The following is a 27,102-nucleotide window of genomic DNA, read 5'->3' as shown; positions in this document are numbered from 1 at the left end:
CTATTCTCCAGCTGTGGACCCTGGAACCAGTCTTAAGGTCAGAAAGGAAAATCCCTCTTTTCCCCTTCCCTTCTCTTCTTTCTCCTTCTTTCTGCCTCCTTCCTTCCTTCCTTCTCTTTCTCCTCCTTCTTCTTTTCAAGCAGAGGATCTTATGAAAGTACTACGGCCAAGAAAGAAGTGACAAAATAGCCATAAACCCAGTAAAATGCCTGTTCACTTCTGGGTTGACCTTTGATGATGGTCGAAAAACCACAGGCACCAATGGACTGTGGCACCAGGCCCCTGGGAACCAGCAAAGGAGCCCTGGGAGTCTCCAGAGAACCATCTGATGGCTGTTTCCAGTCATTTCAGGCTTGGCACACGAGGCAGCCTGTGAGAAGCCCACTATTCCAAGGTGCTTCACAGAGGGGAGGAGCGCCCCTGCAATCATCTGCTCTGCTAGAAGAGGTTGTTAGGCAAATCTAGCTTTGATCAGGAAACAGGCTAAGTCTCATATGATCGGCAGGGGGGACAATTTGGTTCACAGGAGAAGGAAGAAACCTGGGCTGTTATTTGGGTCTTCTGTCCCTCATCTTCAAACCACAAGCTTAGCTTTGTGCCTATCTGTCCTTTTACTTTAAAAGGAGAGAGGTCAAGATGGGGAGGGTAAAAATAGCTGCAAGATTCTGTCTCCTTCTTGCCATTCCCCATCGTCACATCCACTCTGCGAGCACTGATCAGAGTTAAATACAGTCGGGAACTTGTGCCTGTGCTCACATTCAAGTGAAGGCTCACGTTAAAGGGAGGCTGTTTCAAATGCCGTTCACCTTCACATCCAATTCTGCCACCTCATTTGGACTCTTCATGTCCTCTGCCAGTGTTTCTCCCAGCCTGGCTTGAACGTTTTTAAGAAGCCTTTCGGCAGCCCTCAGTGACGCCCGGAGCCAGGGACAGGTGCTGCTCTCAGCGGTGGTCCTTCATGTCTCTGCACCCCATCACTCCTCCAGGTCATTTTCATCCATTTAGCAGCATCCTTCCAAGTACTTTCATCTAACGTGCGTGTGCCTCAGAACACATCCCTGCCATTGAGGGTTTGCATGACTGTATTATGAAAGGTCTATTTTAATTAGGTTGAAATCATAGTAGTCATCATAGTTTACAGTCTAGCATTCTACAGAAGCAATGGATTAAGCAGTTGTGCAAGGCCAGTGCCCATGGGAGGTGCTTTTGATGACCTCCAGATATCCCAGGGAGATATCTGCTCTGTTTGCTGTTCTCTTTTCCCGATCTGCCTGGGTTGGTAAGTACATGGAGAAGGATCTCTTTAGGTGCCAACAAAGAGACAAGATGAAGGGTGCATCTGATTCTGCCTTTCTGAAGGTCAGAAGCTCTGGTTGTACATACATATCTTAGTTCAAATCACCCATCAAAGAAACTCATCAGCAGAAGTTCTGGAGCTCACAGGTCCTGGAGTGAAACCTTGTTCCCATGGTGAGTAGAATCCATGGGCTGAAGCCAGGAAGGTTTGGAGCTACTGAGATGGGGTGGTGGACTTTGTGGTTTTAGGCTGCATAACTGTAGGAGTACTAACTGACAGAACTACCCACCATGTGACCCAGGGCATCCTAGAATACTCATCAGAAATAGAACTCGAATAAGTCACTGTTCTGATGCCCTAATCTGAACTGGTGTGAGGATTCACCAAGTCAAAGGATTTTAACACACAGTTGGAAGGGGCAGTTACCCCGTGAGCATCTATACATTTCCTAGAAGGCATAGAAAAACTGCATCCCCAGACTGATGCTCCTGCTAGAATAAACTAACATGGTCACATAAAAGATAGAAAGCTATTTTAGAGGAATCCAGGAGTTTGCAAGCAAGTAAGAAATATTCAAAGGCTGGGCGTGTTGGCGCACCCCTGTAATCCCACCAACTCAGGAGGCAGGAGGATCACGAGTTCAAAGCCACCCTCAGCAACTCGGCAAGGCACTTAGCAACTCAGTGAGACTCCGTCTCTAAATAAAATACAAAAAAGGGCTGTGGATGTGTCCCAATGGTTAAGCACCCCTGGGTTCAATCCCCAGTACCATAAACAAACAAACAAACAAATAAATAAATAAATAACAAAGAAAGAAATCTTTAAAGACCAAAAGCTAATTGAAAATGGGAACCCAGGAGAGAAAACCAGAGTAATGAAGTTGGCTTTTGACCTAAGGACATTACCCAGACCCAGATGGCCTTATGCTTTGGTTTTAACTGATGTGTAGGGTTGGGTAAATGACGGGAGATTAAAGCAGGGCTTCCCTGGGTGATAAGCCTATATTGCTATCCTACCATATAACCCAAGAGTCTAAGAGAAAATTCTTAGTGCAAGAATGAAAGAGAAATCCCCTTTAACATAGGCCATGAAGGTTTTCTACGGATTAAGTTCCAAGGCATGTAAACACACATACCCTTACAAAACCAAACCAACACGAACAAACTCAACACAATGCATCCAAGGAAATAAAACACTATGGTCAAGATTCTGCAGAAATACTAGATGAGACCAATGAACTTCATATATTAGAAGTATCAGGCACAAAGTCTAAAATACATGTGTTTAAAAATGCAAAAAGAGAATATGGAAATAAGAAAATACAGTAACATACGACTAAACACAGGCTCAAATGTTTAAAAAAATATTAGAAATGAAAAATAAAGTCATCAAAGTTAAAAACTCAGTGGTTGGATTTAATGGAAAATACTACAAGAGAAGAGAGATTTAACACACTGAAAAGGATATAGATAAATTATTTTAGCAAGAGACAAAAAAAGGTTAAGTGAGTCAGTCAAAAATGCTTATCATTTGTGACATAAGAGCAGAGAAGGAGAGAATTAGGTTGAAACAATACTTGCAGAGTGCTACAGTTTAGATATGAGGTGTTCCCCCAAAGCTCAAGTGTGAGACCATGCAAGAAAGTTCAGAGGTGACATGATCAGAAGATGAGAATTGTAACACAATCAGTTGACTGGGTGGTAACTATAGGCAGGGAGGGTGTGGCTGGAAGAGGTGGGTCACAGGAATGGGGGTGTGCCTTTAGGGTATACATATACAAATCCAACAGACCAACTTCTCTCTCTGTGTTTCCTGGTTGTCATGTCCTGAGCTGATTTCCTCCTTGGCCACACCTGCCCTGATGTTCTGCTGCACCTGAGCCCAGAGCAATGGAGCCAGCCATCTATGGATTCAAACCTCTGAAACTGTGAGCCCCAAATAAACTTTTCTTCCTCTAAAATTTTGTCAGGTCTTTTGGTCACAGTGAGGAAAAAGCTGACTAAAACAGAGGAACTCACTACACCATGAAGAAAGGTCTGACTCACATGGAAGAGAAATTTGTAACTCTAAATAGAGATTAAAAATACATAATATCAAAAATAGAGCTATAGAGAGAGACAAGTTAAGCTACCTTCCTGTGAAATCTGTCTCTGAGAGACCAAGTAGGAAAACAAAACCAAAAAACAACCCCAAACCAAAACAAAGCCAAAATAGGAAAATGCAGAGGTTGGGGACTGTTTGGGAAAGGAGGGTATTGTCCCATCTTCTCCCTCTCTTCCATTAAACAGAGAGCAAGCACCTGGATTGCTCTGTGGGAGGGTAATGGTTATGACAGGGTAAGATGGAGGAGAAAGAGGTCCTGGAACTCGCTGGTCGTATTTCATTTATAACAGCCAACTGTCCCTGAATTCAACAAAGCGGGATGCATCACAGACATTCACATAAAAGTAGCAATCTTCACCTGTGATTTGGTAAATAAGTGTAACAATTCCACCTTTTGTAACGGACCCAAGGAGTATAGGAGGGTAGTTAAAAAAAAAAAAAAAGACCCTTCCTCATTAGATCATGACCAAAGTCATCCAAAGTCAGCTTCATCAAAAAATATTCCTCAGCATTCATTCATTTTACCTCTCACCCCCAAAATCATAGAAAAAAGGAGACTTTTTATATTTAATGAAAATACGATCAAGAGCTCCTGATTCTATTTACTTTGTCAAGAAGCCTTAACAAAAGAGAGCACAAGGATTCCTGTACTTGAACCCTCGCCATGAAAAAGTCTAATGAAATCGTCCTTGTCCCTTGAAGTCTATTGTATAAAGAAGATTTGATTTTTTCCAAGTAACTGGAAACATTTTCGTGTGGACATGTCTTGCACTAAAGACAGCCTCTGGGTTTTTGGATTTTATGTGAGGAGATCAATTAAGGCAGTTTGCAGTCTCTGTTTTCTTCCCAGAGCTGTTCAAGCCCTTTTTTTTTTCTAGCACTCAAGGAGCTGCAAAGAGTAAGCAAAGGAAACGCTCAGCTTTTCAAGTGCGGAGATGAGTATTTTTCACGGAAATGAATGCCGGCTGCTTTGAGGAGTTTTCTGAGGTCAAAATCCTTTAGAATAAGACTCACAAAGTCATTGGATTCCTGCTTCATTACACATAAATAATTTATGAATTTGTATTGTAATTTTTCTTTGAGTTGAATCAAAGCTCTCGGATTTTGCAAATCATTTCACGCAGAAGCCAATGACACACGTTCCTGAGACGTCCAGGAATCGATAAGTTTGCTGTTACTGTCAGGGGGTGCAATTTCCCTGATTAACCTGTAAAAAGTGTTCTCCTTCATGAACGCTCTTCAGAAATAAACTGATATTGTAAAAGAAGACCAGGGCAGGCTCCATAACATGAATTCTTGGTGATCTTAAAGGATGATGTATGAAAGAGAGAGAAAGGGAGAACAAGTTGATTTGCTCCAACTGGGTTGACCCAGAAAGGAGAAGAGCAGAAAAATGTTTTTTTTTTTTTTTTTTTTTGAGAAAATGGGACACAAGGACACACAAAAGTGACACTCCCATATGCAACATTGAAGCCTCATTTAAAACATGTATTGCTTGGATCTGAAAGACATTTAAATCCCAGAAATAAAAGAAGTCTTGGCTCATTCTGTTTTTCTGTTGCTGCATTTCTTCTACTCATTGGTAATGCTTTTTATGCCTGTCTTTGAGACATTATCTTCAGATTTAGAGTAGGACTTCTACCCCAAACTTTGATCTGATAGAATTATGATTCAATTCAAAGCTCAGATAGACTTAAAAGGCATCTGGGGCTAAAAATCCACCTGACTTGGAAGAAGGTGCTGGTTTACTAAGGCCATGTAGACATTCCTTTTTGTAATAAGGACTCAAGATTTCTCCTAGGATTCTAAAATTTATTTTAATGTTCTTTCAAAGGCCCATGAAAAGGTCAGTTCATTGTGTTACAATCTTCACCAGTGCATGGTCTGACTTAAATTATAGCTAATTTTGTCTGTCGTCTATCCAGGCGGGTGAACTCTGTGATTACATTCGTTCTGGTTACCCATACTTGGCTCATATCAGAGCCAATAAATATTTGTTGAGTGAATGAGTGACATTTGTTTTATGTTCTTTTTCATGTAAGGTTTGAGAGTTGGAAAGTGTGATGAAATAGATTTTTAAAACTTAAAACTCTTGACTTGGCCACACTGTTTGTGGTCAACAAAATACCATTAACCCACATGTGTGTTTTCTCTGTGTGTGAGACACACAGGAATAGAAAGGCTGCTCCGGTCATGGGACTCGCTTCAGCCATGGAGATGTGAACAGTGGGATGGGCCCCTTCTGGGTGGAGAATTAACAGCCACCTTGCCCCCTGCCCCTGTGACGGGTGAAGCTCCAACTAATGGCTGCTGTGTGGCCTGAGGTCTTGGAGCAAGGGTGACAACCATGCAGAAGTAACCCACACCCAACCCACCATGGGTCCTTGACACCAACAAGAATTAACTGTTTGCCTTTTGGGGGTTCTTTATATAGATGTAGCCTTGCCCATTCAGGCCCATCCAGATCAATGCAGATTGGAAAAGCTTCTAAACATATCACACAAACCCAACTGCCAAAGAATTAGCTGTTCACCAACAACAGAATGAGTCCACTTCTGCTCCTGGTTCATTCATTTTCTACCAACCTGGCTTTTTATTTTTAATGGTTTGGCCAGTCTTTTGGGTGTAAGAAAAAAAAAAATCCATGAAGTCAGGGCCTTTGACGATGCAGACTCCGAATGAGCTTACGTAATAAAATTATTGTGTATCACAGATTTCTTTTTCTACCTTTAAACCTTGTGAAGGGAAGTCACTTTTCACTCAAAGGGGTTTCTTTTCATCTAGTTTTCCCTACAATGTTTATGCCTGAGGTTTATTGCTAGCAGTAAAGAGTGTCCAAGTATGTTATGGGAATAGCCAAATTCCCAGTGCTTTCAAATGTATTCCATAGGTCCCAGAGTTGGATGAAGTCTGATTGATTATACAGCAAATACATCAAAACTGGTATTTATGAAATGCCCCATTTCTTCAGCTCTCTCTCTCGTAAGCATGAACATCACATTTGGGAGCTGTGGTGCAAATGTCTCAAAAGACAGCTCGGTGGAAAAAATTACAGCAGATTTTCCATGACAGGGAATGGGTTCTTTAAGCTGTTCAGTAATTTAATAAAATATCCATGTCAACTGGTGTGTTACACGAACAAATATTTTAAAAGGTACAATTTGAGCCATTTACTGTGGTTTGTCTATTCAGATCTTCATAATCAACTCACTGAAACACCAATTACATCGCTCAATAAAGGACAGATACACTGCGAATGAGGGTGCAGATGGACTTTTTCATCTGGCGAGTTTATAACTGACAAGAAAGTTTCTGTTTAATTCGTTCAAGATTCAGGCAGCAAGTTCTAGCTTAAGAATCGAAAATGGGCTATTAGACATGGCCTATATCAAGGATGCTACAGATGTTTAATGCTTTCAATTTACATATTTTGTCAATGATTATTCATTTGTTAATATTCTTTCTACATTTTTTTTTTGGTGCAGCCTATCTAGATACAAAATCAAATTCCTATTTACTCTATGCTAGTGGTTTAGGAAGCTCTGTGTGAAGTACTGGCCCTGGAGGAGACATAGCGTGTATAACTGATTTGAAAAGCCATGTCTTTTGCAAATGGTATCCCTTGCCTTTTGATAACACTAGCACTAAGAATGGGCTGTGATGTAGATGGTACATGGCAGCTAGTTTTACTAAGTGCTTTGCAACAGAGAAGAACTCAATAAATACGTTTGTTGACTGATTGATAACTATAGAATGTGTCAATTTGGGTTTTAGCTGAAGTTTAGGAATTCCGAAAGAAATTTAAAAGTCGGAAGGAGAAAGTAAGCACATCAACACCCTATAAAATAGATATAAATCTGTAATAGCCCCATTTTGGGTCTGAAAGTGTAACATTTCATTTTTATGACATGGAGCTCACCAAAGCTTTTGCTTAAATGTTTATGAGGACAAAGGAGAGTTTAACCCAGAGATGAAAATGATTTTGTTGGTAAATGACTCCCCAAATGATTTCAGACCACTTACACCTAATATAAATTGTGCAAAAGTTTTAGCCCTTAAAAATAGGTGGCATGTTTTTTTATTTCATTGTTGAGATCCGCATGATTCTCTGGACGTGTCTTAAAGCGGTGATGTGGAAGGGGCTTTAGCATCTCCCAGGAAGTTATGCAGCCAAAGCTGTGATTTATCTTCTCTGTCCCCATGTTATACAACCCCATCCAATTAAACAACTCTGCCTGAGCCGAAACAGAGTCCATGCCCCTTCTCTTCCCACTATTCTTCCCCATGCCTGAAAGGAGAGCTTCCCAAGGAGGTAAAAATAGTCCACTGTCTGTTGGGTAAGAGCTGAAAAGCCCAGAGAAGGAGCAGGCATTTCCTGCAGGTTCCCGCAGCGCATACCCCTGAATTAGATTTGTGCATCCTTCAAGCCCGTGGAATAAGCAGAATGTCCTGGAGATAAGCCATCACTTTATATGTGTGTCTTATGATATTCCCCACTTGGGCCTCATCAACCACAAGCCACCTAATGGAAAGGAGCCTATGACAGGGAACCGTCCCTGCCACCACATGCTGCTCATGCTGCCTGGAGAAGAGCAGAGACCGAGACCAAATAAGTTGGGTGGTTTGGTTTTAAGGTTTTTTTTTTTTTTTTTCCTCTCTGCTTTGAAAGCTCACTGCATTTTGCTGTTGTTATTACCAAGGGTTCATTGAAAATGAAACTGGGGTGTCCCAGTGGGGTTTTGCAGCAAATAGATAAAGCAGGTTCAGGCAAGACTGTGCAGTTTACAATCTGAAGTGGACAGAGCAGTAGCCATTTGTTTGCTGGGGTGAATGGAGCATAATTTATTCAGCTGCAGCAGAGGCTGAAAGCCAATCTGGCTTTGACCCATTTATCTTTAGAAAACTAATTAAAGTGGAGAATCTGGTTTAGTGTTGTTATGGAAGTTTTAGTTTTTGCTGTTCGGGCCAAGCGAAGGTGGAGGGTGTGTGTGTGTGTGTGTGTGTGTGTGTGTGTGTGTGTGTGTGTGTGTGTTTGTCTGTGTCATAGAATGTGGGATATAATCAGTTTCACCTAAAAACAGTGGCTGAAGCTCTAGATAATAAAGCAGTTTCTTAAATACAGCCTGACATCCTTTTGAAATGCAAAATAGTGGAGCTAGCCGGATGCAGACTCTTTTGAGGTGACCAGGAAATGCCATGGCAATTTAAAATGAACAATAGACAGTTTCCCCAATCCTTACAACCAAGATGTCCTAAATTACACCAAAATGGCCCCAAAGAGGCGTAGGAGAACGTGTTTATGACCAGCATTTTACACTGAAACTCTTAATAACCACTGGACAGGAAATGATACTAGAATGTTAGTTCCTTCATCTATTTTGTTTAGAAACAATAAAAAACAAACAAACAAACATAAATCTTGGTGGTATTTTGCAAGCCCTTAAGCCTATATGCAATAATTTTAACAACATACTTTTTGCCACTGAGCATATCAATGAATTTCAGAAGTTGTGGTTATTTTTGGGAGAAACATATACAAAAGAGAATTTTCCCCACCTCTCTTGACCTGGATAAAGGAGGCAAGGAGGGAAGTCTAGCAATCATGGGGATGATAGTTTGATTTGCATTCATTTCAGTACAATCAAGGAAGCCTTGGGGGAAAACTATGAGGATCAAAGTAACCATCAGATAAGGAGACTAGACTGGCTCATGTGCTGGAAATATGGAGATCTTGAGGAACTGTGTTGGGAAGTGCAGGTGTAGACACTGAGTTGGAGCTCTTCTAGCTATCCCCTAATACTAAGAAGCAGAACCCTATTTGTTCAGCCATGACAAGTCCTCCCACTCCCACTTAACATCAGAACACCTTTGGCCAGCTGTCTCTCCTGCCTCTTTATCAAGGTCTTCCCTTCCAGAATGTTCCTGTTCCAGGTTTACCTCTTTTAACTTTCTTACCTCATCCAAATTGCCCTCAGCTCAGAGATCTGGAATGATAAATGGAATACCACTCAGGGGATAATTTCCTTTTGAAACAAGTGATTTTTAAAGAAGGAATTTTAGTCACTGCATTATTAGCACTGCCTGGATTTAAGGCCAGGCAGACATGAGCTCCATGATGTCACAGTTGTGCTGCATGAATAAATATGTGCCCCTCAGGTGACAGTCATCTTCTCTCCTGGGTTCATGATGCCATGTAGGGTACAAGTCTTTATGAAGGCGTGTTATTATCGTGGGATGGCATTGTGAAAATCAGACTAGATAACAATCTGGTCAAGTAAGATAAACTAAGAGATAACTAACACAAACATTTTCAAACAAATAATGTCCAATCCTCCTTCCCTGGATGCTCTTAAAAAATTTAGCAAATTCAAGTAGAAATTAAAAGGAGTAAACAGCCTATACCATAAACTATTTCTTAACCTCCTAAATTCTCTATGTCCCAGCTAATGGAAAAATTAGCTCCTTATGCATGAGAGCTGGTGTTGGTTTGTTCTTATTATTAGTGAGGTAATTATTCGCTCAGCACAAAAAGAAAAGGGCAATATATTCTATCAGGGAAGAGCTAGTTTTTCAGGCAGACGACAATGCTCTGAACATTGGGATAGAATTTAAATCAGCCACCAAATGAGCTAGGCTTACACAAAGATTAGATTGAAAATGTTGCCACTGGGAAAGAATACCGAAATGGTTGTTAACCATAAACACCAAGCAGAGAGGAAACTCCTGAACAAGTTGGCCATGTGCCTTGTTCACTGCACTCCAGAGAATTTGGAAAGGGAGAGCGGAGGTGGAGTTTCTCAGGAACACTCCAGAATGACTGCACAAAGACAAATGGGCATGAGAGGAAGAATAAGAAGACCAGTGCTTACACTATCCTGCATTGTCCTCCACACCGTCCTCTGGGAAGCAAGAGGAAACACATTTAAAGGAAAAAGAAAAAGAGATTATTCTATACACAATAGCACAGCACAGGTATAAAGGTCAGCTTTGTAGGTTGGCATCCCACCCATTCCCGCCCCGAATTCCCCTAGAACCACCAGTCAAATATTCAAGAAAACTGCACACACAGTAGGAGTGGAATACCCACAGGGATTTTCTGGGTTGTAAATTATTGCTGATGTGATAAGTTAGTTAACTTCCAAGTCTGGCTTTTTTTTTTTTTTTTAATTTACTTTTAGAACATATGTGCCTCTAAGGGATACCATTTAAAGTACATTTTTTGCTTTAACATAGGAGCCAAAGTGAAGTCATGGAGAGTCTCTGCCCAAGTGTGTTCGGGAACTTTCCAACCCATTGTGCTCTAATTTTCTGAGCTGTACAAATAATTGCCTTTTGGAGAGGAAAATTCAAAACTCCTCTGTGTGCTTTATTTTTGCACTCAATATGTCCAGTGAATTGAAACTTCGTAAAATATCATAGTTTTCCATCAAATTATTTAAGAGACATCAGAGTGTAAAATTAAGGAAAAGGGAAGAGAGCTAATCTGTTTCTGAGTGCAAATAATCACCTCTGACCTATTTAACTGAAAAATTTTAACTTCTGGCTGGGGCAGAAGAGGGTTAAGGTGAGTGTCTGTAGCAACGAAGGGACACAGGATGCCAGAACCAGTGTGTTAACAGGATCTGTTAACATTGTAACAAATCATAGCTGTTGGCAGTGAGATTATGATATTTTCCACCTTTGTATACAATTATACTGCACTAATAAAAATGTTTTTTTTAAAAAAAATTTATTTGATTTTATTGTGATAAGAACACTTAACCTAAGATCTACCCTCTTAACAGAAAAAAAAAAAGACTGTCATATTTTCAGATGGGCTGACTTTCTATCAGTAGCTGAATATATAAACATGTTTATTCATTCTCAGATAACAAAGATCACTTTGGGGGAGTTTGAAAGGTATGGGTGACCTTGACAGTGTTTAAGGGCCATGTAACCCTCAAGGAACAAATGGAAATGTTTTCTAGTGATATAAAAGAATTTCCAAGTTCCTTATACATATGAGACAAGGCTAAATGTGGAATTGATGCATTTTTAAGAGTTTTCTTTTCAATTATTTTATATAAGTTTTTAGCAGCAGCTTGGGGTTGGGAGCTTCATTTCTAAAACAGAACTGAAAAGTACAATTCACATAAAAAGTAGACAATAGATACAAGAAGAGTCACCAAGAGATCCCAGCCAATACCACAGGTGCTCATTTAAGTGGTATTAGGAAGTGACATTCCAAAGCCTTAGTTGTGCTATTTTCGTTTTGGCCAAAGAGTGAGGTGATCCTAGAATTCTTTTGATGCTGGCCTCTGAAGCATTTTATCTGCTGAAACAGAGATATTAAGAGAAATCTTTCCCAATTATCCTCCTTTTCTGGAACACATGCTTCTTATAAATATTCAGGAAACATCTTTTCAGGGGAAAATTAAAGCAGGAGTAGGTGACCTGAGCCTTGTTTGTAAACAGTTGAGATGGGCAGTGATGGAGAGCAGACCCACCAGGGCCCTTCCCCATGGCTTGCTCCTGGAAGATGATCATGTCTGGCTGTCGGATCACTCTACTTTCCTACTTCACAGAACTGTGCTGAACCCTTCAAGGGAGGAAGGCCTTGGGGGAGCCGGGGGCTGCAAATGGAGACTCTGATATTAGCTTCAGGCCCGGCTCCTGTTTCTCAGGGATAACCTTCGGTGTAGCTTCTATTGATGTAGAAACAGCTTCTGACTCTTAAGAGCTGAGGAAAGCTGAGCTCCAGGTAGGCTCATAGCTGGCTGTTGCTGATTCTTACAAATTAGGAAGGGATTAGAATTTAATTCAATTAAAAAAAAAAAGGATAAAAGTTCCAGTTTCACTTACAGAGCCTGAACTTACACCTATGAGGAAATAGGTGGGAGAAAATGTTTGGGAATAAAATTGGCTTATTCATTGGATACCTACATATTGAGTCTGGTCCTTGGCTTTTCTTTATGGTTGGATAATCAACCATTATCAACTATTTTCAGAAAAAAAATTGATTAGAATATATTTTGGAGCTGGGTGTGGTGGTACATATGCCTGTAATCCCAGTAGCTCAGGAGGCTGAGACAGGAGGATCACGAGTTCAAAGCCAGCCTCAGCTAAGGTGAGGCACTAAGCAACTCAGTGAGACCTTGTCTCGAAATAAAATACAAAAAAAAGGTTGGGTACGTGGCTCAGTGGTTGAGTGCTCCTGGGTTAAATCCCTGGTACCCTGCCCCGACCACCAAAAATAAGAACATCTTTTGGAGGGTGAATAAAATAGAAGATCAGTTTGCTATTTGCCAGTGCTCTAAAAGAACTCTTCATTTGGGAGCTTTTTGAAGATTACCAATGAAGTTCCTCTATAAAAGGTTGAAATTCCAATTTTCATATCTATTAGATTTTTAAACATCATGTGAAACTCCCAAAGCATTGATGCTTTCCTTAGATGGTGCTTAATATTGTTGTTCTGAGAAATATATTTTTCTTGATCAACTTCCCTAAGAGTTTAAGGGTGGGTGTTAATTTCTCTTGGGGATAAGAGTGAACTATGCTGTTTCAAAGTGAAAAGAGTTCATTAGTTGATATAGATATCTTTATCTTGTTCAGATTAAATGCAATTTCAACCAAGTACATAATGGACCCTAGTTTTTTTTTTATTTGATTTTATTGTGATAAGAACACTTAACATAAGATCTACCCTCTTAACAGATTTTAAAGTGAATTATACAGTATTGTTTTCTGTGGGCACAATGCTGTAAATCAGAACTGTAAAATTTATTCATCTTGTACCCCACCAGTTCTTAAATTGGGTTTTTAAAAAATGCTGAAAGGCCTTAACTCTTAATGACTAAATCCAGAGTCAACTAAAATGGGGGGGGAAAAGAAAAAGAACCAAACCTATACTCACCATTTGTGCTTCTGGTTAGAGAAATACACAGAGCAATTTAAAGCACATCCCAAACAGTAGAATCTAAGGAAAAGCACCATTCTTTAAAACAATAAGCTAATTGTTGGGCAGAATCTAATCGATTATTTAAAAGAAAAATGGTGACTAATTTTAAACTTTTCCTGAAATTGTAAGCAAGGTACTATAGAAGGCCAAAGTGATTATAGATATGGTACCTTTTCCAGAACCTACACTGAAGAAGATTTTATTTGCCAATAACTGGTAATAAATTAATAACAGTGAATGACTATACCTACCCCTTCATTTTGAAACTTCATGCATAGTCCTTTATATTGTAGGCACATTTGATTTTTTTTTATAGAGGGAAATGCTCAGCTGTACTTACATCAAGGCCAAACGCAACCAATTTAATCTTACGAGTTCTACATTGTAGAAGGATATTAACTCAAATCATAAAGTAATTTATAACAGCAACTAATAAAAGAATTTTCATAATCTGCAACCCTCGAGATCTGTGTTTATATGGCACAATCAGATTCGGTTCAAAAGCTTTATGACCTTAAGGTTTTCATCTGTTAATTTTACATCAAGATAATTGGCAAAAAAACATTAGCAGCACTAACAATTACAGGTATATAAACTGTTTATAGTACTATAAATTGAAGAAATTGAATTAAAAATAATCAGGCAGTATTTCTTTGAAATTATGAGCTTTGAATTTTTTATGCCAAATTTGGTTTTTAAAACACATTCAGAAAATTGTGTTTACTATGTTTATGATTGTATTCTACAAGTAAATTGCTCTTAACGATAGATACCATTGAGTCACTGAAACATACTTAAATGGCTCAAAAAGTGATTATTTCTAAGGATTCCACCTTTTTAAAGACATAAGAAAGAAAAAACCGGTATAACCTTAATTTAGGATTTCTTGGCAGGAATTTTCTAACAGGCAACTTTGCATACAGGAAGTCATATAGAGTAACATTGTATCAGTTGAATAATCATTTTTAAGAAATGGAGCGAAGCAGATGAATAAGACATATGCTATTGTAATTATATCTCTGGAAGAATTGGTAATTCAGTTTTCAAATTAATATTTCAGAAGAAATATGAAGTTGAACATTTGGTCACTGCACCGTTGGATTTAATCGTTATTAAGATTTCTTAATCTAATTAGTTACCTAAAAGAGAGGTCCTATTACTTTTCAATATTAAAATTAAGAACAGGAGCAGAAAAAAAAGAATGAGATGACTTTCACAACCAAACTGTTTTAGAATCCCAGCATCTAGTTAGAAGAATGAACAAATGACCTTGGTGGCAGAAAGTGCCCACAAGGGTCATCTATCCCACAGGACTCACCAGCCGGTCCAAACTTGTGCCTGCAGCCGTGGTGGGCCTTTCCTCGGGATTGTAGGGCCTAAAACGTGTATTAAAGTTTTCAGGAGCCGATCGGGCAGATCTGAGAGCTGGAGCAGGTTTAGGCTGGCCACATCCCTGAAAGACCTGGAGAGAACCATTGAAAGGTAAAGAAATCTACCTAAAGAAAGTTTCCTCTATTTTATTTTCACTTTTTAAAAATTTCCCTTTTTAGATACACATGACGGTAGAGTGTATTTTGAGATCTAATACATACATGGAGTATAAGTCATTCTACTTAGCATCCCATTCTTATGGTTGTACACGATGTGAATTTTCACTGGTCGTGTACTCGTGTATGAACATGGGAAAGTGATGTCCGATTCCTTCTACTGTCAAGAAAGTCTCCTCTTAAAATGGTGAATGAGTGTGCTAAGCAGGAGTGTGCTATACAGTCATTTTCATGGGATTCTTACCTCCAATACACTCTTAGTTAAAATTTAAACACATACAACCTCTAACCTGACAGAAAGAATTACCCAGACAGATAGACTGGTCCACTATGACTCTTAATTTTACCATATACAATTATTCCTCATTATTTTTCAGATTCTTGATTTGCAAATTTGCCTAGCCGCTAAAATTCATATATAAGCCCAAAATCAGTACTCACAACACTTTCATAGACTAGCAGTGGTAGCAAATCTGAGCAGACCCAATTGCATGTTTGTGGCAGATGCTGAACAAAGCAATGCTGTCTGCTGTCAGTGTCAGTATCCTTTCTGTAGTCTATCTTATACCACTTTCCACATATTTGTGCCTTTTTTTGTTTGTTTTGATGATTTCACTGTTTAAATGACTCCCCAGCATAGGGCTGAGTATAATGTAGTGCTCCTGAGTACAAAGAATGTGATGTGTCTTGTGTAAAAAACATTTTCCATAAACTTCATGCAAACCTATGTTCAATGTCATGAATGCCATATTAATCAAGTAAATATATATTAAATAAGGCATCTTTAAACAAAGACACAAAGAATAAGAATGCATTGACGGGCTGACGATAATATTGTGACCAGTGGCTCCTAGGAGCCTAACCTTATGTTCCCCATAGGAACGACAATTCAGTGTTTGCTAATTCAGTGTTTGTATTGACTTTCTACAACAAATAATGAGAATCGACTGTGTTGAAAATGAGGATTATAATAGTTACTTCACAGGATCATTTCAGGATTAAACAAATTGTGCCCCAGACACTTTCATGCACATGAATTGGCATTCAGTAAACATCCCTTTGGGATCTGCCTTATCATGACAAATGTATTTCATGTCTAGACTATGAGGCCAAATATTGTGAGGGCCTCCCTTCTGAATAACAAAAACCTCTACTGGAAGAATGCTTTGAAAACATTCTCCTGGGCCAACCGTGTAGAAATAGGACAAGCGCATGTGGATGATATCCACAAAATGACAGTTTCTTCTAATTTTGTTGACAGCTGTTCATGTCACAATTAGGGTTGCTGTGGGAAATCAAGCATCTGATTGTAATGAACTCAGGGACCTAGCTGCAGGTTCTTTTCCACCGTGACTTCACTCCAGCAACTATGCAAGTACCTCTTTTATTACTTTAGAAGCTTTTCACTCTGTGCCCGATATCCTGAGATTATACCTTGCCTGGATTTACAAGAAAGAGAGTCACATCTTGATGAAGTTTAACTTTAGTTTGTTCCATTTGTACAGAGGGAATGATTTTTCTCCTAGCTATATTTTTTTTCTTTTTTGAGTAAACTTTACTGGACTATTTATGTGAGAGAATTCTTAACTCGCAGGTGTATATTTACAATGCATTCGTTCCAGTTTTGTCATTTAATTCTTTGTTGTTTAACTTTAAAGCAAGCATTTTTCACCATGCATATCATGTGATTCCACCGAAGTATGCAGAGAGCCCTTAAGTGCCATTCCCAATGACAAATTTTATCTGGAGACACAATTCATTTTGCTTTGCCGCTACAGCTAATTTCTCTTTCGCTCGTACTCAGAAGTTCTCCTTTAGCTCAGCATTTCGAAGAGCAGCGGTACTTTGTCTTGGCATTCCTCAAGATTGGCCTTAACACACTATTGATTATTCTCTCGCACAATTTCTGAAGTTGATGGCGTAAACCCGCGTGATAAAGATAGTGGGCTCTTTTCTCCCTAGTGCCTAAATCACCTCCCTGTGGCAAGGTCGTTGTTGATGGAGGGCATTAACATTTCCAGAGCTCCAGGGATCTGTTGAGAGTGCTATTTTGAATTGCTTGGAAAATGACAGCTGACTTTTAAAAAATATAAAGCCCAAGGCGAAACAATAGGAATGGCCTTGCTGAGACTTCATGAAGCCAGGCACTTAAGTAGTTAACAGACCCTCTTAATTCGCTCTTCTGGAAGAATCTGGCTGCGTGGGTTAAAGTGAAATCAAAGGAACATGGAATGATCTGGAAGGACATTAGTGTTCTGGGGAAATATTTCATCGTAACAGAAAAACCTTCTTCATTTTTGTTGTTTGTTTTGGAGCGTGCTAATTATAAAAGAACATGTTGGTGGATGTAGCCCAGTAGCTTTCCATTATTTATGTTGGCTTTGGATTTTGAGGATCACCTCGCTGCAGAGCTCCCTGGGTCTAGGATCCAAATCGAAGAAATCACTGACTTCTAATTAGTTTGGAAACAACACTTAACCTACAATCTGGTGGGAACCTACATAAAAATCTGTCACAATAACTTCTTATCTTGAAGGTCCCCTAACAGAGATTCTATCATACCCTTAGCAAAACAAAATTGCCAGAAGAAAAAATCCGTTAGTGTGGAAGTTCCAAGCCCAGGGATCAGGAGCTATTTTTTTTAGAATTCTGCAAAACCTAATGAGATCAGTTGCAAGATACACCTGAGCATCAACTTGCCCTGCTTTTGCTTGGCGATGATTAAAGGCCCCTGTATTTGTCTCATATGGAGAATACATTTTAAACAACAGATATCCATCATATAACTTAGATAACCTACAAAGGAGAAGTTAACAATTTCAGGTTTATTACTTATTTCAGTCTTTTTTTTTTTTTTTGCTGCTGTGACCAAAAGATCTGAGAAAGAGCCATTAGAGGAGGAATGTTTATTGGGAGGCTCACAGTTTTAGAGGACTCAGTCCATAGAAGGTTGGCTCCATTACTTGGGCTTGAGGTGAATCAGGACATCATGGCGGAAGAGTCTGGCAGAGGGGACCAGTTTGGGGACATGGCACCAGGAAGGAGAGACAAAATATAAAACCATGACAAAATATAAAACCCAAAGGCATGTTCCCAACGACTCACCTCCTCTAGTCATAAGCTACTTGCTTTCAGTTGTAACTCAGTTAGTCTCCACCAGGGAATTAATTCACTGGTTAAGTTAGGGCTCCAATAACCCAACCAGTTCACCTCTAAACATCCTTGCATTTCACACATGAGCTTTTGCAGGACACCTCCCATCTGAACCCTGACCCTACATGTGCTATGGCCCATCCAAACCTCGTCTCCAGTGTGATGGGATTAGGAGGTGGGCCTTTAGAGAAACTAGGACCTGTCCTCACAGATGGGATTATAAGAGAGGAACTGCTGTGGATGATTACAGTTTATGGTGTTTTGTTATATCAGCTTGAGCAGACTAAGATAGCACGCAAACTGTTAGCTAGAAAAAATATTTTTAAAAAATGGGGCTCACGGGGTGTGTGACGAAAGGAATTTTATGCAGGAAATCTGAGACTATCTCACTTTTGTGAGTTTGTTATGACAGTGGAAGAGACAATGTGTTCTGTGGTTCAGCTGGCCCAGGGGTTTAAGTGTGGCAATATTTAGATAAGAGAAGAGACAGATGAAAAATAACGTGAAGGCCAGGGCCTTGGATTAAACGAGAGACGGTAGATGAAGAGGTCAGTGCTGGAGATGTCGATTTTGATTATTAACCCAAGGATGGAATTTTAAGTTCTGAAACTGGTTGCATCTACCCAGGGAAAGTATATAGATAGCTGGCAGATGGATGGAGCTGGGATGACTCAGTGCTGGGCTAACATTTAGAGGACCCTCTTGGAACCTCGGTTTCCTCCTCTGTCAAATGGTGGGGTGTTATGTTTAGATCTGGAAGGTGCCTCAAAGAATCATGTGTTGAAGGCTTGGTTCCCCAACTGGTGGTACTAATGAGAGGTGGTGGAAATTTTAGAAGGTGGGGCCTCGTTGGAGGAAAGAGGTCACTGGGGGAATGTCCTTGAAAGTTATACCTTGTCCCCAGTCCCTTGCAATCTCTCTCCATTTTTGCTTCCAGACGCCATGAGGTGAGCTGCTCTGCTCTGGCACATGCTCCCTGCCATGATGTTCTGCCTCACCACAGGCCCATAGTGACGGGGTCATGAGACCTTTGACTGAGACTTTTGAAAATGTCAGACAAAATAGCCCTTTTCTCCTTTAAGTTGTTTTACTCAGGTTTTTTTTTTTTTTTTTGTCATAGCGACAGAAAACTGACTAACACAGGGAATAATAATAGTATTTACCACACAGATAGTCTGTGATGAGAAAATGCAGTGGATAAGGCAGGAAAACAGAACCAAATGTTTAGATAAGTGAGTGCTTCATGATCATTAGTTAATTGTAGCATTCCCTAACCTATTCTTTCTAGAAGTCTTTGCTTTCTGAATTAGGAAATGTGAAGGAAAACATGCTGGGATGATGCTTCTTCAATGTTTTCCACAGAACATCATTTTCAGGGTCTCAGAGCTGTTACCTAAGCGATCGATTTCATGTGCCAAATTCAAATTAGGTACTTTTGCAAGGGCTTCATCACGCTAAGGTGTGTAGACTCTTCAAAGGGAAAGATGCTAAGTGCTGAAATTCTTTGGCCCCAGTTTCCCCAGGAGGTTCTCACAAGACTGGTGACCCAGGGGGCAACCCCTAAGACATATCACTAAGGTAGCTGCCAGCTTCCCCAAGAGGCAGAAATGATTCCGATAGAACTGCATTCATTCAGAGGCATTGGGGAAGTCACCCTGCCCTCTCCCACCTTTAATCTGAGGAAAGAATACCATTTTAGACACTGAAGATCTTTTCTTTACAACAGAAGTTTCTAAAACAGGGAGCTGCAGGCTAAGCCACCAGATTGTGGAACAAATCATTAGCTGTATCCCTTTAAAAAACAGAATCAGTGTTACCCCCTGCCTGTTTCCCTCCAAGGGATGTTGAAAGGGATAATTAGATAACTCCAGCAAGTATGTGGAAGTCCCAATGTCCACGAATACTGCCGATGTACAAAGGAATTATCTTTCCTACCTAGATGACTCTTAAAAAAAGAAAAAAAAATCCTGTGAATTTGGAGAAGATATCTTGCTCATGAATCCTCTCTCTTAAGAGGATTAGGAAGATAATATCTCGGAAGTATATTGGCATTCTGAGATTAAAGAAGCTGACATTAAGATAGCAAGTGTTGAACGAAGAGGCATTTTTATAGTGTGGGAGGGGTAGAGAGGAGCGGGGGTGTGGTGATAATGGGTTTAAGTGCTGTGTCTTAAGTTTCCAAATAGAAGCCTTTAGAACCTGAGCATTGCAGCATTTTAAAATATTTCTCTTAAACCAACACGGTGGGTGTGCACTTTTTTGTGTGTGTGCACTTTTTTTGTGTGTGCACATAATGCCTATACCTTTTCGTCTTCTTTATCTCTGCATTGTCTTTGGGAGTTTGATTACACACTCACAGGTCATTATTGGCCACCCAAGAAGCCATGGACACGGCCTCAGTGTCTGTGTTTTCAAGCAGTTCAGTCTTTCCACTTTCTTTTCTGTGGGTTCTTATAACGGGGGAAAGACGCTGCCATTGCCATGTGCCATTTTTGAAATTTTCAAACAACTCTGATCTTTCATATTAAACATAGATTGTATTTGATGCTGCCTGGCTTTTACCACTTGAAGTTTTGAGAGTAATAGTTTATTTGCTTATTAGAATCTAACTTACAGTGTTAATGATTGAACCCTTTATTAGATGATGACTTGGAGAATTCCAGTCTGTCATTTATACCCAAGGAAACAAAAGCCATATTTTTTGGTGTCAGGTCTGTGTGTAATTTGTCCAGGTGTGGCCACTGTTTTCCACAACTGACAGCTGTGGTGTCAAGGGCCAGTGTCTCTGTCCATTTGGGCTGCTAAACCAAGGAGATTAGCATGGGTCATTTACAAAGAAAAGAAATTAATTTTCTTATGTTTCTAGAGGCTGTGAAGTACAGATCCCAAAACTCCAGCGATTTGGTGTCTGGTGAGGGTTCTTTAGAGGACTCTTTGCCGTGTCCTTACATGACCCAAGAGCCAAAAGGGCTAAATGCTCCCTCAGGTCTTTTTCATAAGGGTTTGAACCCTTAGTTACCTCCCAAAGCTCCTGCTTCTTAGTATTAATACCTTGGGGTTAGGTTATAATATATGAATTTTGGGTGGACACATATATAAAGACCATAGCAATAGTCACAAACAAGAGTCTAAAAATTTGGAGTACTAGCTTCAGTCCTTCTTCTTACACTTGTATGACCTTGAGAAATTATGCTCTCCTGAATTTTCAAGGCTATTATGAAAACAGGTCAGAGAAAAGATCCCCAAAATGAGGTATGAAAGTGTGTTATTTTAACTGAAGCAATCTATAATTAAATAGGAAAATAATGGATAATAAATCAAACTATGGATTATGCAGAGTTATGCATGAATAATTTAATTGCTATGAAGAATAGAGTATTATATATTTTGTTCATCATTGTATCCCAGACTCTATAAGAGTTCCTGACACATAATATGTGACTTAAAAACCAGGGAATGAAAGCTTCTGTTTAAATAGATTTTTAGTTAAAGTTTCCTCATTTTGTAAACATTCATCAAAGGTAAGTTAACATCCAGATTTCTGTAATGAGAAAGAAAAAGTAGGAAAGAAAAGAGAATAAATTCATATTGAGTGTCTATGACAGACACTTAACTGCTATGTGTTTTATAAACTTTATATCAAATAATCAATTATCTCTTCAAAATCAAGGTTGAACATTTTTCGTCAGACTTAAGAAAGTACAATAAATCTTGTCTCCATGCCAAAAAAAAATCATTTGATATTTCCTTTACTCCATTTATTATGTCAAGTCAATGCAGAGACAATCAACAACTTTGTTTAAAATGATAACTAGAACTAAGAAATCCCATTTCTTCATCTTCTATAATAGTTACAATACTTGACAAACCAGTTAGAAAGTAAAGGACCTTGTACAAAAGTAGTCAGATTGACTCTCTGATTGGCTTGGGATAGCTAAGAGACATGGGTACTAAAATACAGTAATCTTCCTTTAGCTGAGGGGGTTATGTTCCAAGACTTCCAGTGGATACCTGAAATTGCAGATAGTACTAAACTTCAAATAAAATGTTTTTTTCCTATACATATATACCTTGTTAAACTTTCACTTTTTCACTTAAAAGAAGTACTATATGATGTCTGTTTGCCTATCTGAATTGCCAGCATCACTACTCTTGTGCTTTGGGAAAGTTATTAAGTCAAATAACTTTTATTTGAACATAAGTGCTGTGATATTGAGAGTCCATCTGATTAATCAACATAGTTATCAAGTGACCACTAGGCAGGTAGCATATACAGCATGGAAACTGTGCTGGTCAAAGGGATGATTCATGTCCTGAGCATGATGCAGTACATAAGCACAAAATTCCTTCTTGTTTACAGAACGGTATGCAATTTAAAACTTATCAATTGTGTGCTTAATTTTCCATGTAATACTTTGGATAGCAGTTGGCCATGAAAAAAAAACTTTTTCTAAAACTGCAGAAAATGAAACCACAGATCTGAGGGATAATTGTAATATGGCTCAGAACTCAGGCAATGGCTATTGCTTATATTGAAGTGGCAAACAATTTGGACTCTTTACAAACCCACCCCTTCTGATATTCTCATCTGGTCAAAATGGGAAACAAGTGGGGCATGGTGGTACATGCCTGGGTGCTGAGGCAGGAGGATCACAAATTCAAGGCGACTTAGGGAGCTTCAGCAACTTAAAAACCCATTTCATTCAAAATAGTAGCAAGAAGAGCAACGTCATCATCACTGCATACAATTAAACTGGACCCTAGAGTCTAAGTTCACACACACTTTTTTATTTTAAATTTCTAATAGATTTCTGCTCCTATCCCAAAAAGCATTTCCTGAACATAAACTTAAAACATTTGATAATGACCTCTTTCTTTAGTTATAGAATCATTATACTTGTGACACAAAAATTCTCAATAACGGGTTTTCAAGTTTTTATTCCGTTTGGATTGCCTTCTAAGAAGACACTTTTTCACCTCATAGTCTCAGATCAATCTCTCTTCTTCTTTTGCTTTGTCTTCCTTCTCCCCCCTCTTCCTTTCTCCCTGACTCATGCCTTTCTTTCCTCAAAGACTGATGACAGTGGTCTCCTGGCCAGCTTCTCTGGCAAACACTAGGTCCCTGGATGGGTTCAGGATTCTGTTAAGAGAATTTCGGATTCTACTGCATGGAGCCAAGTCATCAGTTTTAGTTTTGGCCACTTTTCATTGGATTCAGTTTTCAAAGCCAGCTACCATGTAAGTTTTAAGGTTTAAAAAATTTACTCCTTATGCTCACGGAGCTTGGTTCCAGAATAAGATGTACTGCATGCGTCTTAAAAAATCTTTTTCTTTAACAAAAGCAAATTCTTTCCACTGAGTTGAGAAGAAGATTTTTTTTTTCCCTTGAAAGTTTTGTATTCCTTAAACAGCAGAGCAGCTGGATATTTCTTCTCAAATGGTGAGTTGGAAAGAGTTACAGGGAACTGGACACAACATGTTTTTGGGTATGAAGAGAAAAGAAACCTAACCCTCTCTGTCTGCCTAAATGACTATTTCATATGCACTTTGTTATAAGGTTTAAAGGAGTTCTTTGAGATCACTTTGCAGGATATAAATAAACATGGAAATTATATCAATCTGGCTCTGATATAATTTGTTGAGTGTCACTTTGGCCAAACATAAGTGCTGCAGAAATGCTTACTGCACATACCCCTGTTCTTGTGAGGTTCTGACAAGAAATCAGGCAATTAGAATGTGACCTGTGACAAGAGCACCCATGAGGGGCATTGGACCCAGACAGAGACAGAGAAAGCTTCCTAGACTAGCAGTGGAGTGCTGGAACCAGCTTTTATAGGCTCATGAAATCACGTTAAATTTTCAGGAATTTTACAAGCCAGATGTTAAACATGGTGGTTATTAAAAATTGTGTTGTACAAACTTAAGATTACACAAATTATATTCAAATAAACCATAGTGTATACCAACAATGCATTACTTCCTAATTATTTTGCTGTTACCTCTGCATTTGAGGTTACTCCTATAAATTGCATCTGCAAGATAGGAGCATTATATCATTATATCATGGGGCGCTACCCTGAGCTAAGTGATGTCAAGCTGGAAATCCGCCATGGAGGTCAGTTTCTCTGACCACAAAAATTGGCAAACGCTACAACTAGTTTTCCCCACAAAGGTGGCTCTTTGAATGTCTACATATTGTCTCCCCAAGGCAAAAACTCCATCAGGGTCAAATTCTGTCACCTGTTCCCAGAGGGAAGGTACTAAGAAGCTAGGGATAAGGGGGTGTCTTTGTGAGATCTGGCAGAGGCCACGGAAATTCCTCTAATAATAATCCTCTGCAGAGGGAAGCAACTCTTCTCTTTAAGGCAGGAAGCATTTACAAGGGGAGTTCAGGAGACCAGGAAATTGCCTTCCATTGTTTCTAAGAACGTACTGTTAAAAACTAAATTGAGTTTCAAATCATCTATTCTTGAGTAGACTACATTAAATATAATCTTCTCATCTCTTGCCCTGAAATTAAAGTGAAAGAATATCTTAAGGTAAATCTCCAAAGGTTACAGATAATCAAGAGTTTTCCTTTACCACCCAAAAGAAAAAAAATAATAATAATCTCTTTTACATAGAAAGGCAGTTAAAGCTAGTTTACTTCAGATGCATTTGCTAGAAGTGCTTTGTAAGCATTTTTTCCCAGACCTTCATTTTACATTGTAAAACAGTATTTTTTACCCCCCTCCCCACCATATCTAGTTTCTGAAGAATCTTGTCCTGTTACAAACAAAAATAGAACAGACCCTGATTTTCTGCATAGTGATGAAGAATTCAAAGAAAAGAAGATGTTCCAAGGTCACTGTTTCTTGGTGGAATGTTATATGTGAGAACTGAGGGGTAGAATATCAACTCTGAATCTGAATAAGCCAGAGGAAATACTGCAAATGAAGAATCATTCAGAATGTACTCTTTCCTTTGAAAATGAGACTACAGGAGTAGAAAGAGAATATCAAGCTTTCTATGTAATATGGTCATTGGCTTTTTTCCCCCAGAGGATAGGCAAAAGAGACCAAGACCACTTTATCCTCAGTGTAAGAAAAATGTGAGATTGGGAAGAGGCCACGGAAATCTCTGCTGTGGCAGCACTGGTGTGGCCAACAGGCACAGACTAGAATCGGGTTGTTGAGCATCAGTAACCACTCTTTCCTGGAGCCTGCTCTCCTTAGATGTTTGTTCAGATCAGTCTCCAGGAGACAACCTGCCATTGAATGACATACAGGTATGGGGTTCAGTGCAGGGTGGGGATGTCAAATCTGCTCTTCTGATCTTGATGCTAAGAAGAAGCCCACAGACTCCCTCAGACGAGGCAAGACACAGAACCGATGCCCTTGAGACTGTATACTTCTATGAGTGGTCTTGATTTAAAAAATCCCATACTAAACATTGATATGTCCGGTTTCATTGAGTCCTCAAACAACCTTATGTGTAGGTCCTATTAGAGTATTCATTTTCAATGTGGGTTAATTGAGTTTAAATCACACAAGTGGTAACAACCAGATCCCAGGTCAGTCTGAGGTCAAATATGCACTAACTTCTATGCTGGTCCGAAGAATACTAGACTAGTTTCAAATACATTTTAAAGTATCTGGCACTATATTTTCATGTTCTGAATTCCACTCAGGAAAACATCCGTTTCTTCCATGTGTAAAGTGGTGTGCTAGGGAGGCTCTGGTCAGAACGTGGGAATGAGTCAGATGTAACTCTTCTCCTTAAATTACTTATAATCCTTGGCAGGAAATAGTAAGTACAAAAATAACCATAACTCAAGGAATAATATGCTGTCTGCTTTAAGAAGGGCATGGGGCTTAAAGAAAGGAAAGATAAATGCTACTGGAACAGAAATATATTTGTTTGAACTCAATTCTAAACAATGTCCGCCTATCTGTAAGACAAGATTTTCTCCATTTGATATTCCTAATATATCATGTATCCCTGATGGAATGGATGTTGGCAAATTATCAAGGGATAATGTTTGTAAAAAACTATTGTGCTGGAAGGGGGCCATTTAAATAAATAGTCTGTCATTTTATAGATGAGGAGACTAAAACCCCAAAGACACAGAACAGAAATGATTACATTCTCTTTTCTGTTCTCTTGGATTTTCTTCATTTTATTTGAGTGGTAGATTCAGGAAGAATTATCTGGAGAAAATTGAGTACCCGAAGCTCATCCTGCTCCTCTGTAATGGGTTCTACCCTCATCTGTAATAAGTGTTAATTGAATGAGTAGTTTCAATTGGAATTTAATAAGTCTTCCTTCTTAATTTAGATTATATCTGACAAACCAATCTTTTCCTGGATTAGGTTTGAAATTATTCCTAATATAGTTAAATATATCTAGCGAGATCAGTTTCATCTTCCCTGATAGGATAGGACGGAGATTATCAACACAGCTGATATTCAAAGGCAGAGATTCAGCTCATTTTTTCCTACTTTCCCTTGGGGAATTTCCACAAACTTGCAGCTTTTGAACTGCTTTTATTTGGGGGAGGAGGAGAAACAATAGGGTTTTTGCATGTCTTTGAAGACTGTGTAGTTGGCGAAGGAAATAAGGGGGTTGAGGTTGGAAGACCTAACACCCTGCCTCTCACCAACAGGCCCCCCACAGGCACCCAGCCCTCCCTCACACAGCTAACCCTCCAGTACTGATGTGCATCTGTTCCTGGTGGGTAGATACTTAAGGAGAAAACTGTGGCATGCTGGGAGAATCTTTTTCTTTGGCTCAGACAGATGTGGGCTGTAATCCCACCTCTGCCACCTCAGGCTAGCTATTTAATCTCCTAAATTTAACATCCCTTACCTATAAAACAAGGAAATGGATGCTTTACAAGAATGCAGTAAGGATTTCAAATAAGTGTGTAAATAAGGAATCTAGGAAGAGACCCGCACAAGAATCCACTGAAGTTCTTGTGCCTGGCATATGGTGGGGTATTCACTGAATGGATATAGTAGGGGTTCGACCATGATGGCTGTCATCATTACGAAGTGATTCTTTGCCCAAAAGAAAACCAAGAAAAA

General features: G+C 39.3%; 1 protein-coding gene across 4 annotated transcripts in view; it reads right to left on the bottom strand.

The window, feature by feature from the left end:
* Gpc6 (glypican 6) overlaps nt 1–27,102 on the bottom strand; it is a 1,046,794-nt gene that overhangs the window by 77,383 nt on the left and 942,309 nt on the right. For 3 of the 4 annotated variants that reach the window (XM_005317045.5, XM_078016208.1, XM_078016207.1), the window contains exons 6-7: nt 14,656–14,799; nt 10,270–10,299 (exon numbers count right to left, since the gene is read on the bottom strand). In XM_005317045.5, coding sequence (XP_005317102.1) covers nt 10,270–10,299; nt 14,656–14,799 — 174 coding nt within the window. The remainder of the gene's footprint in view (nt 1–10,269; nt 10,300–14,655; nt 14,800–27,102) is intronic. The other variant, XM_040281651.2, reaches the window with a different exon arrangement.

Source organism: Ictidomys tridecemlineatus, chromosome 6 (genome assembly GCF_052094955.1).
Source record: "Ictidomys tridecemlineatus isolate mIctTri1 chromosome 6, mIctTri1.hap1, whole genome shotgun sequence".
Taxonomy (NCBI): Eukaryota; Metazoa; Chordata; class Mammalia; order Rodentia; family Sciuridae; genus Ictidomys; species Ictidomys tridecemlineatus.
Note: the sequence above shows the minus strand (reverse complement) of the source record. Positions and strands in the feature narration are given on the sequence as shown.